The following is a 16,983-nucleotide window of genomic DNA, read 5'->3' on the forward strand; positions in this document are numbered from 1 at the left end:
TTCAAACCCACCAGCCTCAGTGTATGTGGCTGGCGCTGTAACCACTGTGCTATAGGCACTGAGCCTTTATCCTGGTTTCTAAACACTATATTTCTTCAGTCTGTCACCACCAGTTTCCACAGGTCTTGACATACCCTGCTCCCAGGGCAGGACTCCAACAGTAAGAAAACACTTGCATTGCTCCAAGACACAACCAACTTCAAAAGGAACATTTATTTCACCTTCTATTTACAAAGAAACAGAATATAGATGTAACAGAAACAAAGGAACAAAAATTGACAGGCATACATATTTACAAAGCAGTATAGGTAAAACTTGTCAAGACTCTTTTACAATTTAACAAAGTCAGTTTGAAAGAACAATTTATCATCTCAGAAGTTTTAGAAGGCTCAACCTATATAATTCAAACCATGACTATCTTGATGAAAAACAGTATAATATTATCGTCCTTGAATATCTCCAAGTTGCTGGAGGACAAGAAAATCAGATCCACTACCAATTTTTAAAAGATTCAAAGGTTGTTAAATTAGGAGGTATAATTGCTTAGGAAAATGTTTCCAAGTATCTATTCAGCATCTGTGCTAAATAATATATTCATATTATTAATATACATGAAAAGAATCCATATACCTATCATCAGTAGCCAGTAAATTGCTGGCTCTTCAAAACCAAAAATAGGGATTAACAGTCAAGACTCTTCGGGTTATTATCTAAGGTCATCATTTAACTTCTTTTTTTTTTTTTTTTGTGGTTTTTGGCAGGAGCTGGGTTTGAACCCGCCACTTCCAGCATATGGGATCAGCGCCCTACCCCTTTGAGCCACGGCGCCGCCCCCATTCAACTTCATTTAACAGAAGAGAAGACTTTTGAAATGCAGTGCAAGAGTGGCTGGTGTATTTCTGCAGTCTTTTCTTCTAAGCATAGACACAATTCTTGTTGCTGATAACCTGGTCAACAGCTTTGTGTTTACTAGTTCCTCCTTCAGTTCAGTCCTTCTGACGGCGAATTGTCAAGTCCAAACTGAAATAAAGGAAATGTTTAACACAGAAATTATTCTAATGTTTTAAAAAAAGAATGACAACACCATCCCTATTAAAAAAAAAAAAAAGGAATGACAAGTACCAGGTGACCCTTTAAGGTTAAATTCATTCAACAACAGTTTTTTGAGAGTCAGCTGTGCAGTGGCGGGGACACAAAAGTGAGTAAGCACGGACTGCAGTCCCAGTCCACTACAATGTGAGTCCCTGTGTCCATCTTGAAATTAGTGGTACAAAACACATAAAGAAACAATTGTTTCTCTGAAACGCTAGCAGATGGTTGGAAGGAAAGTGCAAAGAGACACTGACCAAACAGCAAGCGGTATAGGACAACCCAGTGACACCTCATGTCCCCACTATCACTAGGAAACAGAACTGTCCACCTTAGATTTTCAAACACCCTTGACGTTTAATGAAACATGTTCTAGTTTTTGCTTTGCCCCTTACATGTGGGATTATGGGCTCTCTGAGGCTCCTTTTCCTCATGCTTCAAACAAGTAATATTCACCTTTCTTTTAGGATACTGCTGTGAAGATCAAATGAGATGAGTAAAAAAAGTACTTTGCAAGTTCTAAGCTGCTATACAAATGTCAGGATTAAACATTTACTTTAGGCACATTTGCATTTTTTATTGTAATAGTTCTAAAGGAAACGATGTACTTTTTGCCTTTCTAAATAGTTGAAAGAATATCATTTTGGGCAGTGCCTGTGGCTCAAAGGAGTAGGGCGCCGGCCCCATATGCCAGAGGTGGCAGGCTCAAAAAAAAAAAAAAAGAAAGAATATCATTTTGAGCCAACATGCTAAACATCAGATATAATACACACACACACAGAGGCAACCTCAGAAACTACACAGGCCAGAATGAGGTCAACCAGAACAGCTCTCCTCACTATTAAAGCTCCTCCAGAGCCACATGCATTTGAGTTTTCCAGGCTCTGCCTTGACTGAATGGGTCACTCCTCAGTGCTGTCTAGCTGACATCAGGTGGTGTTCTTCTTCTGGACTCCTCTCCGTCTCAAGGCTTAGTCTTAAATACCAGTTCAACTGAACTCTGAGATGTAAAATCCACTCTCAAAATTAGAATTATTTTTAAATATAAGAGAAGATTTCAAGTAAGGAGCAATCTTAAGGATCAAGTGTGTGAACTACACTATGTCCTTTTAAGCATCCAGTAAGTTGTTGTCATTAAAGATAACAGATGATCCCATTTGCTTTTTTAAAGGCAGAGTTAACATTCTATTCGACTAAATTATCCAAAGTCTTTATATTTGACTGAGAAAAAAACATTGGAGTATTCACATTCCATATGGTCAGGGTAAAACTGTTGCACTATTCTTCCCTGGTCCTTTCAAAGTTTGAAACGCCCAGTTCATTCTACAGAAAACATCATGCTGGCACCTGTCTAGGATAAATCATTATAAACTTACACAATAAGATTTTTCAAATCAAATGTTCTATTTCAAAAGACCTTACAATAGGCTAAAAGTGAAAATGAGTATATAAAATTAACAAAAACAACAGAAACATTAGCAATGTCAACAGATAATTGTATAGCCCATTCTGCTTAATTACTTCAAGAGAACTTGAATGCAAGGCTGTTACCATGAACAGTACATCTGAGAAGAACTAAAAACTGAATTTTTTTATTATAGCTTACCCTTGAAGTTTCTGGACTAGAAAATGGGGAAGACTCCCAAGATCTATTTTCTTTCTCAAAAGAATCATCTTCTCGGAAGGCAAATTTCTGTTTAAGTGCATGAGATATTAGAGATACTGGATCCCACTGTGAATTTTGTCTTTTCCTTTTATGAATGGGTCTACCACCGGGTGACCTATTTATAAAAAAAATTAAATAATTAAAACTTTGATGTAATTTTAGCTCCTTGTTGACAAATATAGCAGAAATACAAACATAATATATCACAATCTAGTAAGTCTTCACAAGATTGAAGATTCATTAATCTTCAAGAAATTTTTGCCATGGAATAAGGACTCTGAAGGACACAATGAATTAAGACTCAGAAAACTAAGAAACCATGAGGGTTGGAGCTCTACCTCAGCTTGCAGTGACCTGTGATTTATCAAATACCACTGTGCTGAAGTTCTTTATTAATTTTCTAATTTTCCAATGGATAGGAAAATTGAAGAATATTTAAGAAACTTTATCTGGTGCCACTGAATCCTGCTCCCATTCTGGTGCCTGGAGATGAATATACAAGTAAGGAAGATCATTTGGACAGTGATAAGTGCTGAGAATAAAACAAAACAGGGAAATGTGATAGTGCCCAGGAACAGAAGCACATTGGATGAGATGTGAACGGGAAAAGCCTCTTAAAGGGGATGATATTCCCTAAGAAACTGACAAAAAAAGTCAATTCTGGGGTAAAAACATCTGGGAGACGGCCTGTAGTCCCAGCTACTTGGGAGGCTGAGTCAAGAGAATCACCTAAGCCCAAGGATTTGGAGGTTGCTGTGAGCTGTGTGACGCCACGGCACTCTACCGAGGGCGATAGTTGAGACTGTCTCTACAAAAAAAAAAACATCTGGGAGACACATCAGGAAGTTAGCTTGGCATGTGTGAGAAAAGAAAAAAGAAAACCAGGTATTGGAGTGCAGTGGGCAACAGGGGAAGCCGGAGATAGGGTCCACTAGAGAAGCAAGGGCTGGATTGTGGGGGCCTTGCTGCCTCAGCAAGGGCTTTGGAATTAACGCTAAGCACCATGGAAACCAACAAAAGAGTTTGAAACAAAGAAATGGTAAGATCTGACTTTGATTTTTAAAGGTTCGCTTTGGACACTATATGCAGAATAAGTGAAGAGGCAAGAATGAAACGCAGAGCCCAGTGAGGAGGCTGGCGAAGACCAAACTCTAGAAGATGGTGGCTCAGCCAGGGGAGGAGGCAGCGCAGGTCAGGAGGGAACACAGAGCTGAGCCATATGCTGCTGAAAAGGATGCAAGACAGAAAGGAAAAGAAGAAACGAGGATGAGTCTTAGACACTGGGACTGAGCAACTGGGTGCCAGTGCTGCCATTTACTGAGACATAAAAGACATGAGAAAGTTTACAGCAATAAACTTTTGCCTACCTCAAAAAGTAGAAAAGCTTCAAATAAACCTCACGATGCATCTCAAAGAGCTAGAAAAACGAGCAAACTAAGCCCCCCATTTTTTTTTTTTTTTTTTTTGAGACAAAGTCCTATTTGTTGCCCTCAGTAGAGTGCCGCACGTTACAGCTCGCAACAACCTTAAACTCTTGGGCTCAAGCAATTCTCTTGTCTCAGCCTCTCCAGTAGTTGGGACTAAGGCACCCGCCACAACGCCCGAGACAGGGTCTCGCTCTTGCTCAACCAGGTCTTAAACATATGAGCTCAGGCAATCTACCCGCCTCGGGCCACCCAGAATGCTAAGAAAATCCAAAATTAATAGAACAAAAGAAATAGTAAAGATCAGAACAGAAATAAATGAAAATGAAACAAAAAAATACAAAAGAGCAACAATAAAAAAAGTTGGTTTTTCAAAGAGATAAACAAAAGCAACACACCCATATAGCTAGACTAAGAAAAAGAATATGCAAATAAAAAGAAATCAGAGATAAACAAGAGACATTACAACTGACACAGCAGAAATCCAAAGGACCATTAGAGACTACCATGAGCAACTATATGCCAATCAATAAACTGGAAAACCTAGAAGAAATGAATAAATTCCAAGGCACATACAACCTATCAAGATTGAACCAGGAAGAAATCCAAAGCCTAAATAAACCAATAACAAGTAGTAAGACAGAAGCTGCTCAAATCAAAGAGCAAGACTTGATGGCTTCAGTGCTGAATTCTACTAAGCAGTCAAAGAAGAACTAATACCAGTCCTACTTAAACTATTCCAAGAATCAAGTAGGAGGCAATATTCTCAAACTCATTCCATGAGGCCTGTATCACCCTGATACCAAAAGCAAAGACACAGCAAAAAAAAAGAAAAGTATAGGCCAATATCTCTGATGAACACAGATACGAAATTCCTCAACAAAATGCTGGCAAATTGAATTCAACAACACATTAAAAAGATTATGAACCATAATCAAGTGAGATTCATCCCAAGGATGCGAGGATGGTTCAATATATGCAAATTAATCAATGTAATACATCATATCAACAGAATGAAGGACAAAAACCTCATGACATTTTAGCATTTCAACTGATGCTGAAAAAGCATTTGATAAAATTCAACAACACTTCACAATTAAAAACTTTCAAAACACTGGGTATAGAAGAAAATTACCTCAACATGACAAAAGCCATACATGACAGACCCATAGCTAGTACCACACTGAATGAGGAAAACCTGAATGTCCTTCCTCTAAGATAAGGATAACAAGACAAGGATGCCCACTCTCACCGATGTTATTCAACATAGTACTGGGAGTTCTAGCAAGAGCAGCCAGGCGAGAGAAAGAAAGGGCATTCAGATTGTCCTTGTTTGTAGACTGTATGATCTTATATCTAGGAGAAACCTAAAGACCCCACAGAAAAACTATTAGAATTGATAAATAAGGGCGGCACCTGTGGCTCAAGGAGTAGGGTGCCGGTCCCATATGCCAGAGGTGGCGGGTTCAAACCCAGCCCCGGCCAAAATAAATAAATAAATAAATAAACTTTAAAAAAAAAAAAAGAATTGATAAATAAATTCAGTAAAGTTGCAAGATACAAAAATCAGTAGTATTTCTATGTCAATCTGCAAAAGAAACCAAGAAAGTAATTCCCTTTATAATAGCTACAAATTAAAAACAAACAAAAAAAAAAACTAAGAATAAACTTAACCAAAGAAATGAAGGATCTCCACAGAAAACAATAAAATATTGATGAAAGAAATTGAATAGGACTCAAAAAAATGGAAAGATATTCCATGCCTATGGACTGGAAGAATTAATATTGTTAAAAACGTCCACATTGGGCGGTGCCTGTGGCTCAAAGGGGTAGGGCGCTGGCCCCATATGCCGGAGGTGGCAGGTTCAAACCCAGCCTCGGCCAAAAAAAAACAAAAAACAAATGTCCACATTACCTAGTGCAATCTACAGATTCAATGCAATCCCCATTAAAATATCAATGACACTCTTCAGAGAAATAGAAAAAATAATCCTAAAGAAATGCATGTGTGTATTAGATAGAAATCTACTAGAATTTGTTTCTGATCTTCAATGGGAAGTAAATATGATTAAAATATCAATAAATTGCAAAAGTGTGACTCAAAAATCGGAGACAAGACACTAGAAGATATAGTCAAGGCCAGTGGGAGGCAGAGGCAGGTGCATTGCCTGAGCTCAGGAATTCAGAGGCCAGCCTGAACAACAGCTAGACCCATCTCTAAAAACTAGCCGGGCGTTATGGCAAGCACCTATAGTTCCAGCTACTTGGGAGGCTGAGGATCACTTGAGCCCAAGAGTTTGAGATTGCTGTGAGCTATGAGGCCACAGCACTCTACCAAGGGTGACAACGGGAGCTTCTTGTCGCAAAAAAAAAAAAAAAAGTTAAAGAAAGCTAAAAGTGATTATACCTAGGAAGGGTACTCAGGGCTGAATAAAAAATAATAATAAAGATTTATATATGTTAACTGTCACAAATATAATTCTTCTAAAAATATCACTGATAAAATCTTAGTTCATTTCTCAAATTACAACATACCGTTCAATAGCACGAAGCTGAACCTTATTCATATCCTTCAGAACATCCAACATGTTCGGAACGTTTTTATCTCTCTGGCTTTCTGAATGACTACTGTTGGTCTTACTAGCACATGGCTGCTGTTTGTTCCTTTCAGTCACTAAGTCATCTGAGTCACAAATCTCATTAGCTGTGGGTTGTGTCGCAAGAAAACACAGAGGCTGGAGCGGTGAATGCTGGGGAGGAAGGGGAGGCGGAGGCGGAGGGAAGGAAGGCGCTGGACTTTGAAACTCATCTGGGTCCTCAGACAGCTGAGCAGCCTTTGATGGTGGCATCTGTCGCAAGCTTATGGGCCCATCATGTAAGTCAAAGGAGCCTAAAAACAAACGTCATGCAAAGTTCTCAAGTTGTAATGAGACACTAAGTAGAACCAAAACAGGGGCATTTCTGTCATGCTATTAAAATAGTGATATGGTAGCCAGAAAGAACCCATCCCATCTATTCAGTAATGTCTGTAGTAAGAGTCAAGCCAAACTGCAAATTCACTTTTAATCCAATTAGGAATTTTCAGTGTGGGCCCAAAAGGGGGGAGGGGAGTAGAATACATTTTAAAGAGAAAATAAAAAATGTTTTTCAGTAATTCACATATAATCTGAACTTCATCCTCCATTAAGAAAAACAAAACATAGCCAGGCCCAGTGGCTCATGCCTGTAATCCTAGCACTCTGGGAGGCAGAGGCAGGTGGATTGCTTGAGTTCAGGAGTTGGAGACCAGTCTTAGCAAGAGTGAGACCTCATCTCTAATAAAAATACAAAAAACAAGATAGGCACCACAGACAGGTGCCTGTAGTCCCAGCTACTGGGGAAGCTGAGGCAAGAGGATCACTTGAACCTAAGAGTTTGAGGTTGCTATAAGCTGTTACACCACAGCAGTCTACCCAAGGCAAATGAGTGAGAGTCTGTCTCAAAAAAAGAAAAAGATCAACAAGTTATAATTAGAAACACTCAAACTGAGACATCCACTTTATAATGATATTGGATAAAAAAGCATATTATTTTTTAGGCAAGAGCCTAAGATGGGTACTAAGTAATCTTCTCATAATACATTTGCTCATATGGGCTATAGATAAACATGATTTTGGGTGGTGCCTGTGGCTCAAAGGAGTAGGGCACCAGCCCTATATGTTGTACGTGGTAGGTTCAAACCCAGCAGCCAAAAAACTGCAAAAAAAAAAGAATAAACATGATTTTTTTAAAAGTGTTTATATATCATTTTATTATGTATAAATATAAATTAGTACATATTTATTTATATCCTTTTATAAATATACATTGCATAAATATTATATATGTAAATATATGCATTTGTGAATATATATATTTACATTTTATAATTTATCTTCACAATCATATTTACACAGTGCCCTTACAACAAAATCCATTGTGAAAAGCACTCACTACTTATCTTGCTTTATATTTTATAGACCTACAATTACACATACACATGTGTGTTTGTTTAAAGCAAGTTACATCTCTAAAAATTTAGAAAAGGATCATCTGGAAAACATTATTCAACTTGGTAGATGTGTAGCACAATAACTAAAAACTATAAACAATAAATATATGAGATGAGGCCTCAAACTTATACTACTCTTTCTTTTTGTTTTTTTTGAGACAGGGTCTTCCTCTGTCTCCTGGGCTAGAATGCAATGGTATCATCAGAACTCAACGCAACCTTAAAATGCAGGCTTCAAGCAATCCTCTTGCCTCAGCCTCCCAAGTAGCTGGGACTACAGTTGCATGCCACCATGCCTAGCTAATCTTTCTACTTTTTGTAGAAATGGGATTTCACTCTTGCTCAGGCTGGTCTTGAACTTCTGGCCTCAAGTGATCCTGCCACCTCAGCCTCCCAAAGTGTCAGGATTACAGGCATGAGCCACCATGCCGAAGGCCTATATTTCTATGTCAAACCAATGAATTCTTCCTGTTTAACCTCTAGTACTTTTCTGAAGAGCAGAAAAGCTTACTTAGAAGACAAAACACTTTTTAATACAAAAATACAATCTTCAGTAATATAGCTAGCTCTTCTTTAAACCAAAGCTGTCCCCTTGACTACAAAAATGTGTCCTGATTTATTCTGAATAACCATCAGATATATTAATATACCAAATATCTCTTTATGATACATTTAATGTTGTTCAGGTACTATTTAGAATAGTACTCACTTAAATACTAGATGTTACTACATGTTATATATGTACTATATTCAGTACGGTCACATGCTATATGTATACAGCATCAGGCTATATCATGAGCACCACCTAATGCAAACAAAAACCCAGTATGTTGCCTACCAGCATTTGTACTGTTTTTCAGTTCCTGCATTTCCACAAGTACAGCAATCTGAGAGCGAAGAAAAGCTAGCTCATCTTCAAGAGCAGCTATTTTTTTAATTGCAGCTTCATTAACAGGCTGATCATTTTTTGATGGTTTGTTATGTCTTAGAGCAGACGACAATGGATCCCAAACTAGGTGCAAAGCACGGAAATCTTCAGCTTTCTCCTCTTCCTCGTTTCCCCACATATTATTTCTGTGGGTGAAAGGAAGGAAGAAACAGAGGGAGGCATGTCATCAATCAAAAGAGGAATACACTCTTTCGGCAAAAGCAAAAGACAACAAAATAAAAGCAGAGCAATCCTCTCCTCTGATTTTCTCTAGACTCACTGAGGACAACCATAACATCTTAGATTTACATTCTCAATATAAAGAACAGACAGTAGCTTCTAACAGATGACCAATAAGTGGCCAGGGAATCAAAGAACAAACTATGCTTTTACTAGTTAAATAATTAATTAGTTAAATGTTAATTAAATAATTATCCTGGGCAGCGCCTGTGGCTCAAAGGAGCAGAGCGCCAGCCCCATATGCCAGAGGTGGCAGGTTCAAACCCAGCCCCGGCCAAAAACTGCAAAATAAATAAATAAATAAATAAACAATAATAATAAAAATAATAATTATTATTATTATCCTGTAGTTGCTCTACCTGTTAACTTCAAACACAGATAAGTTAATTTATTTACAAATTCTACATAATGCACTAAAGGGCCTCACATTCAAGATTATGTTAGAGGTTAAGTTTATGGCCTTCTAACTTTTAGAAAATTGATAAACCAGTCTGATAGATGGTAAGTTTAGCCAGAATATTTTAATAACTAGACAACAATTGTGCTTATAGCTTGCATCTGAATATACTAACACATAAAGTGCTCCCTAAAGTAACCCATCCAAATTTTGAAATATATTTAGCCTGGTACACGGTAATCACTATATATGTTTTGGCTAAATATATAAAATATAATAAATATACTATCCAGTATAGAAAATAGAATGAACATAATGAATCTGATATTACTTTAATAATTATTCCCTCCTAGGCCTGATGTTAGGTTTAAATGTTCATTAAGAAAAACTGGTTAAAAATTGGGAAACAACAAACTATCCTTATTAGAAAGACATTAGCAGGACAAAGAGATAAAGCAAAAAAAATAAATAAAACCTCAGTCAGTATGAATAAACTTCAACACATGTAAGAATTCAGATTATAGCCTACACCCGACTTCCCAAGATAAGCACATAAAATTACCGAAATCTAAGACAACTGGATTCTTTATCATTTGCTACACATAAAACATCAGCAAATGATGGAACCACAGGTCCATAATCATCAGAGTCCACAGATTTCAAGAGTGGGGTCAACTAAAGTAAAAGAAAAAGAAGATGTCAGTTCTACAGGAAGTCAGGGGAAGACAAATGCCCCACCCCCACACCCCCACCCCCACCCCCGGCATTAAATAAGTTAATCTAAAATAGAGAAAAGAAAAAAGATATTCAACAACAAATCATGCACCTGTTAGCAAGAAAAAGTACTAGGGAAAATTAAAGGTAAGCATGCGGCAATATTCTCCCCCCACCCCCAATCTTATCTATCATAAAAGAAAAAAGGAAAGAAAAGAAGCTCCTGTGCGGTTGCTCGCATCTGCCCATATGCGAATGTAATTCATAGTCACGCACCATATAGGTGCAGTGCAACAACGGACCGCACAACCAGGCACATACACACCGCAATGTAGATGAAAAAAGTTCCTGGCATTTACTATACTTGTTATTGTTATTTTAGAGGCTACTCCTTCTACTTATTAAACAAAAAAGTTAACTGTAAAAGAGCCTCAGGCAGTCAGTCCTTCAGAAGGCATTGTTATCACAGCAAATGACAACACCCTATGTGTTATTGCCCCTGCAGACCTTCCGGGGGAAAGATGTGGAAGATAGTGGTAGTGATGTTCCTGACCCCATGTAGGCCTAGCAGGTCACTGTGTGTTCATGAAACTCACTCACCCAGAGCAATGTCCACTCCTGCAAGAATCATTTATGGCTAGTACGCTACACAGGTGCACCGGTTTTTATCTTTTATACTATATTTTTCCTGTACCTTTTCTATGTTTAGACACACAAATCCTTAGTAAAGTGTTATAACTGTCTCAGTACTAAATCCAGTAACATGCTGCACAAACTTGCAGCCTAGGAACAATAGGCCATACCATACAGCCAAGGTGTGTATGCTCTATAACGTTCACAGAAGGCAAAATCACCTAACAATGCACGTCTCAGAACTTATCCCCATTGTTAAGTGATGTGAGGTTGTACTTAAATAAACAAAAACCACAAAAACAAATGTGAAATGACTTGTTTCCAGAAGTAAACTAAAGGTTTTGCCTTGCAGGAAACATTTCTTCCTTTGTTGTTCTAACTTATGCCCATAGAGTACCTAGGATTATTTTATATGCACTGCTTGCACAATGCATGCTGTCTATCTTACCTCAAATGTAGGTCTTCGACAAGGTTCCAATGGAAGCATTTTCCCAATAATACGAATGATACTCCGAGCTGATCCATAGTCTTTATTTTCCCAAATCTGAAAAACCTATTTAAACATAATGCATTATTTTAAATATACTCTAATTAAGCATGTTTATTATCTATGGAAAAAGGAAATGTAAGAGACATAATATTTATTTTTGAAAAGAAATTGTAGAATGGTGCATTCTTAAATTATCTTCTTCAAAGAATTAAACTTTATTAATATTCGTCTTTTAAAAAAAGGATAGGGCTGGGTGGCACCTGTGGCTCAAGCAGCTAAGGCACCAGCCACATACACCTGAGCTGGCAGTTTCGAATCCAGCCCAGGCCCGCCAAACAATAATGACGGCTGCAACTAAAAAATATCTGGGCCTTGTGGCGGGTGCCTGTAGTCCCAGCTACTTGGGAGACAGAGGCAGGAGAATCACTTGAGCCCAGGAGTTGGAGGCTGCTGTGAGCTGTGATGCCACAATACTCTACCCAGGGTGACAGCTTGAGGCTCTGTCTCAAAAATAAATAAATAAATAAAACCCAGCTGCTCGGGAGGCTGAGGCAGGAGAATCGCGTAAGCCCAAGAGTTAGAGGTTGCTGTGAGCCGTGTGACGCCACGGCACTCTACCCGAGGGCGGTACCGTGAGACTCTGTCTCTACAAAAAAAAAAAAATAAATAAAAATAAATAAATAAATAAATAAATAAATAAAAGGACAGGAGGCTTAGTGCCTGTACCTAAAGCAGCTAAGGCGCCAGACACATACAACAGAGCTGGCGGGTTCGAATCCAGCCCAGGCCTGCCAAACAACAATGACAACAACTACAACCAAAAAATAGCTGGGCGTTTTGGTGGGTGCCTGTAGTCCCAGCTACTAGGGAGGCGGAGGCAGGAGAATCCCTTGAGCCCAGGAGTTGGAGGTTGCTGTGAGCTATGATGTCACAGCACTCTAACCAAGGCAACAGCTTGACACTTTGTCTCAAAAAAAAAGGATAGGAGTAAACATATATACATTCCAGGAAGATCTTTATAGAAAGCAACACAATTCATTTTGGTCTATTTCTGATAATATCCAAATACTTTAAGGAACTTTGTTGAGGAAAAACTACCTCCACTGACCCCAGCTAGAAATCCCACCTTTTGGCCAAATTAAAAGTTGACAATTTCAATGTATCAGGCAATGAGGTAATACAGAGTATACTTACATAATTTCCCTTCAAGGAGAAATTAAAAGGGGAATAAATAAATCTGCTGGAAGTTGGTTCTTGAAAAAGTATTAGAAAGGCCAGGTGAGGTGGCTCACACCTGAATCCCAGCACTCTGGGAGGCCAAGGCGGATGGATTGCTTGAGCTCAGGAGTTTGAGACCAGACTGAGCAAGAGCTAGAACCTGTCTCTACTAAAAATAGGAAAAAAAAACAAAAAAAAACCTAGCCAGGCACCTGCAGTCCCAGCTACTCAGGAGGCTGAAGCAAGAGTATTGCTCAAGCCCAAGAATGAAGTTGCTATGAGCTATGACAGTTGCTGTGAGCTATGACCATGCCACTCTACTCAGGGTGACCGAAAGACAAAAAAAAAAAAAATGCATATATGCTTCAAGGACATCTTCCATTATGTCATCAAAGTCCATGACTTCAATTATCAAAACAATGATGGGGAGTGGTGGCTCACTCCAGCAATCCTACCACTTTGGGAGGCTGAAGGTAGGTGGATTACTTGAACTCAGGAGCTCAAGACCAACCTGAGCAAGAACAAGACCTCATCTCTAATAAAAACAGAAAAATTAGCTGGCCGCCTATAGTCCCTACCATTCCAGAGGCTGAAGAAAGAGGACAACTTGAGCCCAAGACTTTGAGGTTGCTGTGAGTTATCATGATGCCATAGCACTCAACCCCAGGGCAACAGGGAGACTCTGTGTCAAAAAAAAAAAAAAATCAAAACACTCCTGATAACTTCCAAATCTGAATCTTTTTCCTTCTATATCCAATATATATCCAATTGTCTGCATGATATTTCTATTTATATGTTCCCACTTTATCCCTTGGAAACTCTAACTAGTTTCCCATACTGAGTTACCTGTTTATAATAATGGGACCATTATGCTTCAACTTACTTTTATTTAAAATCAGAATTAACCTTGACTACTCTTTTAATTCACCCCACCAAATAGAGATGATGTGACCATTTTATAAATCCACATACTATTTTTGTGTCTTTCTTATAGTCAATCTTATAGTTTATTTTTATGCTTCTTATTCCTCATGTTATATTTTAAGCATTATGAATACAAAAACCAGGTTTTGCTCCTCTTTATCACTGGCAGAACCAAGGATATTGTCTTAGATGTAATGTTGAACAAGTAGCAAAATTAGATTTACTTAAAATTCTTAGGTCTAAGTCATCCTCTGTCCTTCAGGTTTATTCTGGATTTTGGTGAGCATTAAATATCAAACTTGGGCGGCGCCTGTGGCTCAGTCGGTAGGGCGCGGGCCACATATGCCGAGGGTGGCGGTTTCAAACCCGGCCCCGGCTGAACTGCAACCAAAAAAATAGCCGGGCGTTGTGGTGGGCGCCTGTAGTCCCAGCTACTCGGGAGACTGAGGCAAGAGAATCACTTAGGCCCAGGAGTTGGAGGTTGCTGTGAGCTGTGTGATGCCACGGCACTCTACCCAGGGCCATAAAGTGAGACTCTGTCTCTACAAAAAAAATAAATAAATAAATATCAAACTTGGCTCGGTGTCCATAGCTTGGTGGTTACGGCGCCAGCCACATACACCAGGGCTGGTGGGTTAGAACCCAGCCCCAGCTTGCTAAACAACAATGACAACTACCATTAAAAAAAAAAAAAAATAGCCAGGTGTAGTCTCAGCTACTTGGGAGGCTGAGACAAGCGAATCGCTTAAACCAGAGTGTTGGAGGTTGCTGTGAGCTGTAACATCACCGCACTCTACCGAGGGTGACATAGTGAGACTCTGTCTCAATAAATATCAAACTTGTTAATAAAGTACCTTAAATAGAGCAGTTTTATTTATCTAAGCAATAAATGAGATTCTGTGAAGGTCACGTGTATATTCTGCTTCCTTTGTACCTTCTGTTGGCATTTGATCAGGTAAATAGGCTCCCAATAATTTTATTCCTTTCTAGACTTAAACTATGTATCAAAGTTATGCTACTGTGAACCCACCTTTGTTCCACCTAAAGAGAAGCAATAATTTCACCTTACATTAAATGTTTACATATAAATCATTTTCAAAATGGAACCCAAGAACAAGTACAACAGATTCATTTAAATCCATTAAAAGACATTTACCTGGTCTATAGGGACACCAAAATATTCCAGCATCTTTCTTAAGATATTCAATATCAGAGACATTGATGATGCAAATACAGAAGCAAATTCAAGGAAACATAATCAGTCTCTTGGTACCTTTGGGGAAATTTTTTAAAAATATTATCCTTGACAAGCAATTACCAATAAATTGTTGAAATTTTTCTTTCACGAAAACTCCTTTCATTACACAGTACACCTTTCAACAACTTTCTGCCAGCATTATTTTGAAAGAAGTCAGAGAAAGAAAGGAAGTAGGAGGCTGTGGGAGAGGCGAATGGTGTAAAGGAAATTTTAATTTAGATATTAATCAACAACAGATAGAGCGGATACTTAGCAAGAAAGTCTTCAAGTTGCTTTCGACCGCAAAGCTCGGTCTTTCCTGAAAGCTTTAGGCTGAGACTAAAGAGAGGGGTGAGTTCAGCCAACTGTTGAAAGCAGGCAGAGGCCCCAAAGTTTTAATAAAACGAACAGTATCTTCTCTCACAATCTTATCAGAGTACCACTCATCCCTCTAGCTCACTTTTTTAAAAGAGCATGAATCACAAATTGGTAACGTGACAGTCACCGCACTGGTAAGAGGCCGCGGCCAGAGCCGGGTCGTGTCGCTCGCTTTGGCTACAGGTTTCCGCCCGGACTCTCCAAAACTATTATGGTGGCCTTGCTCACTTTCCTCCGAAGCCGAGCCTCCGGCAACCACAACACGAAGGGGAGGGCGTTGTAAATCCCGGTCTCGGAATCCCAATCGAAGGATTGCCGAGTGCGCTGGTCCAGGCAAAGGAGCGCTCAGACATCCTCCCCTGTCAGCCCGCTCTCCCCGCCTTGCAGGACACAGGCGGCAACCACGCCCCCACTGAGGGGTATGAGGCCGACTGCCGGCTCGCCGCCAAGCCTGTCGCCCAGACAGGGCATTTCCGTGGGAGTGCAGCCACCTCCCCTCCGGTTCCACCAACCTACCGCTCGCCCCTGCTCTGGACCTACTTCCGCGTTCCTGGACGAAAATCAAACTCCGCGGGCCAACACCCATACCCGGTCTCATTGGACAGGGCTGAAGATCGGGGCTTCTGATTGGTCCTTCCAACGAGGCGAATCGAGGCAATACGGACAGACCTTCTAAGCTATCGAGTTTCTCCTCAAGGGGGTGGGACTTCCGCGAGGCAGCCAAAAAGAGCCAATAGGCAGCTGGTGGGCGGGGCAGGTCACGTGGGGAAGGTGGTGCATGCACAGGACACAGTCTTGGGTTTCTTGGGCTCCAAGTACTGGTTTCATTTAACCCCGGGGTTAAGGGGCTGTGACAGGCCTGGCAGCTGGGCTTGCGACCGGGAATTGCTGATCCATGTAGCTCTTCACAAGGATTGTGTTGCCTCGCCCACTACAGCTGAACCCGAAGCGGACCCGCCCTCCCAAGTTCGCCTGACACCGCGTAGCGACTTAGTTTTTGTTCCTTCGTTCGTTCACTCAGCCGATTCTTTATTTATTTATTTATTTTTTTTTTTATAGAGACAGAGTCTCACTTTATGGCCCTCGGTAGATGCCTATGGGACTAACAGAAGCTACCCTCGAGGGGGTTGCAGCTTTGCAGTACTCAGCTTTGCAGTACTTTGCAGTACTCAAAGATTTTTCTTTCAGGAAACGCTCTGACTTACTCAGGCTACTAAATAGGGGCCAGACAACTCCACTGGTATACCCAAGGAATGCAGTGATAGAGCTAAGTCAAGACGTGATAAACCAAATTTTAATCCTCATTTGAGGTTACTGACTTTATATGAAATAGCTTCCTTTTCTAGGATTTCAGCAAAGGGTGCTTTTGAGTGACATGACAATTTAAGATAACTGTGCCTGTTGCAGACCTAAGAAAAAGTGGGCAGGCCGGCGTGCTGGCTCACGCCTGTAGTCCTAGTTTTCTGGGAGGCTGAGGCGGGCGGACTGCTTGAGCTCAGGAGTTCGAGACCAGTCTGGGGGCGTCTGTAATCCCTGCTACTCCAGAGACTAAGGCAAGAGGATCACTTGAGCCCCCAAGAGTTTGAGGGCTTTCGCTATTTATGTATCCTAATTT

The 16,983-nt window shown here is 39.9% G+C and overlaps 1 protein-coding gene across 1 annotated transcript; it reads right to left on the reverse strand.

Annotated features, from left to right (window-relative positions):
• Positions 1-216: 216 nt before the first annotated feature.
• MTFR2 (mitochondrial fission regulator 2) lies at positions 217-15,804 on the reverse strand. The gene is made up of 8 exons (XM_053591984.1): positions 15,597-15,804; positions 14,910-15,026; positions 11,570-11,674; positions 10,337-10,449; positions 9,048-9,283; positions 6,715-7,069; positions 2,696-2,870; positions 217-1,020 (listed from the first exon to the last, which is right to left on the reverse strand). The coding sequence occupies exons 2-8, from the start codon at positions 14,970-14,972 to the stop codon at positions 982-984; spliced, it is 1,086 nt and encodes a 361-aa protein (XP_053447959.1). The 5' UTR covers positions 14,973-15,026; positions 15,597-15,804; the 3' UTR covers positions 217-981.
• Positions 15,805-16,983: the final 1,179 nt, after the last annotated feature.

This window comes from Nycticebus coucang, chromosome 5 (assembly GCF_027406575.1).
Source record: "Nycticebus coucang isolate mNycCou1 chromosome 5, mNycCou1.pri, whole genome shotgun sequence".
In the NCBI taxonomy this organism is placed as follows: Eukaryota; Metazoa; Chordata; class Mammalia; order Primates; family Lorisidae; genus Nycticebus; species Nycticebus coucang.

Excerpts from the sequence above, each read along its gene's own strand:
- MTFR2 (XM_053591984.1), bottom strand. The coding sequence starts at position 14,972 with ATGTCTCTGATATTGAATATCTTAAGAAAGATGCTGGAATATTTTGGT. Across the intron at positions 11,675-14,909 it reads TTGGTGTCCCTATAGACCAG|GTTTTTCAGATTTGGGAAAA; the intron begins GTAAATGTCTTT and ends ATGTTTAAATAG. Across the intron at positions 2,871-6,714 it reads CAGCTTCGTGCTATTGAACG|GTCACCCGGTGGTAGACCCA; the intron begins GTATGTTGTAAT and ends TTTTATAAATAG.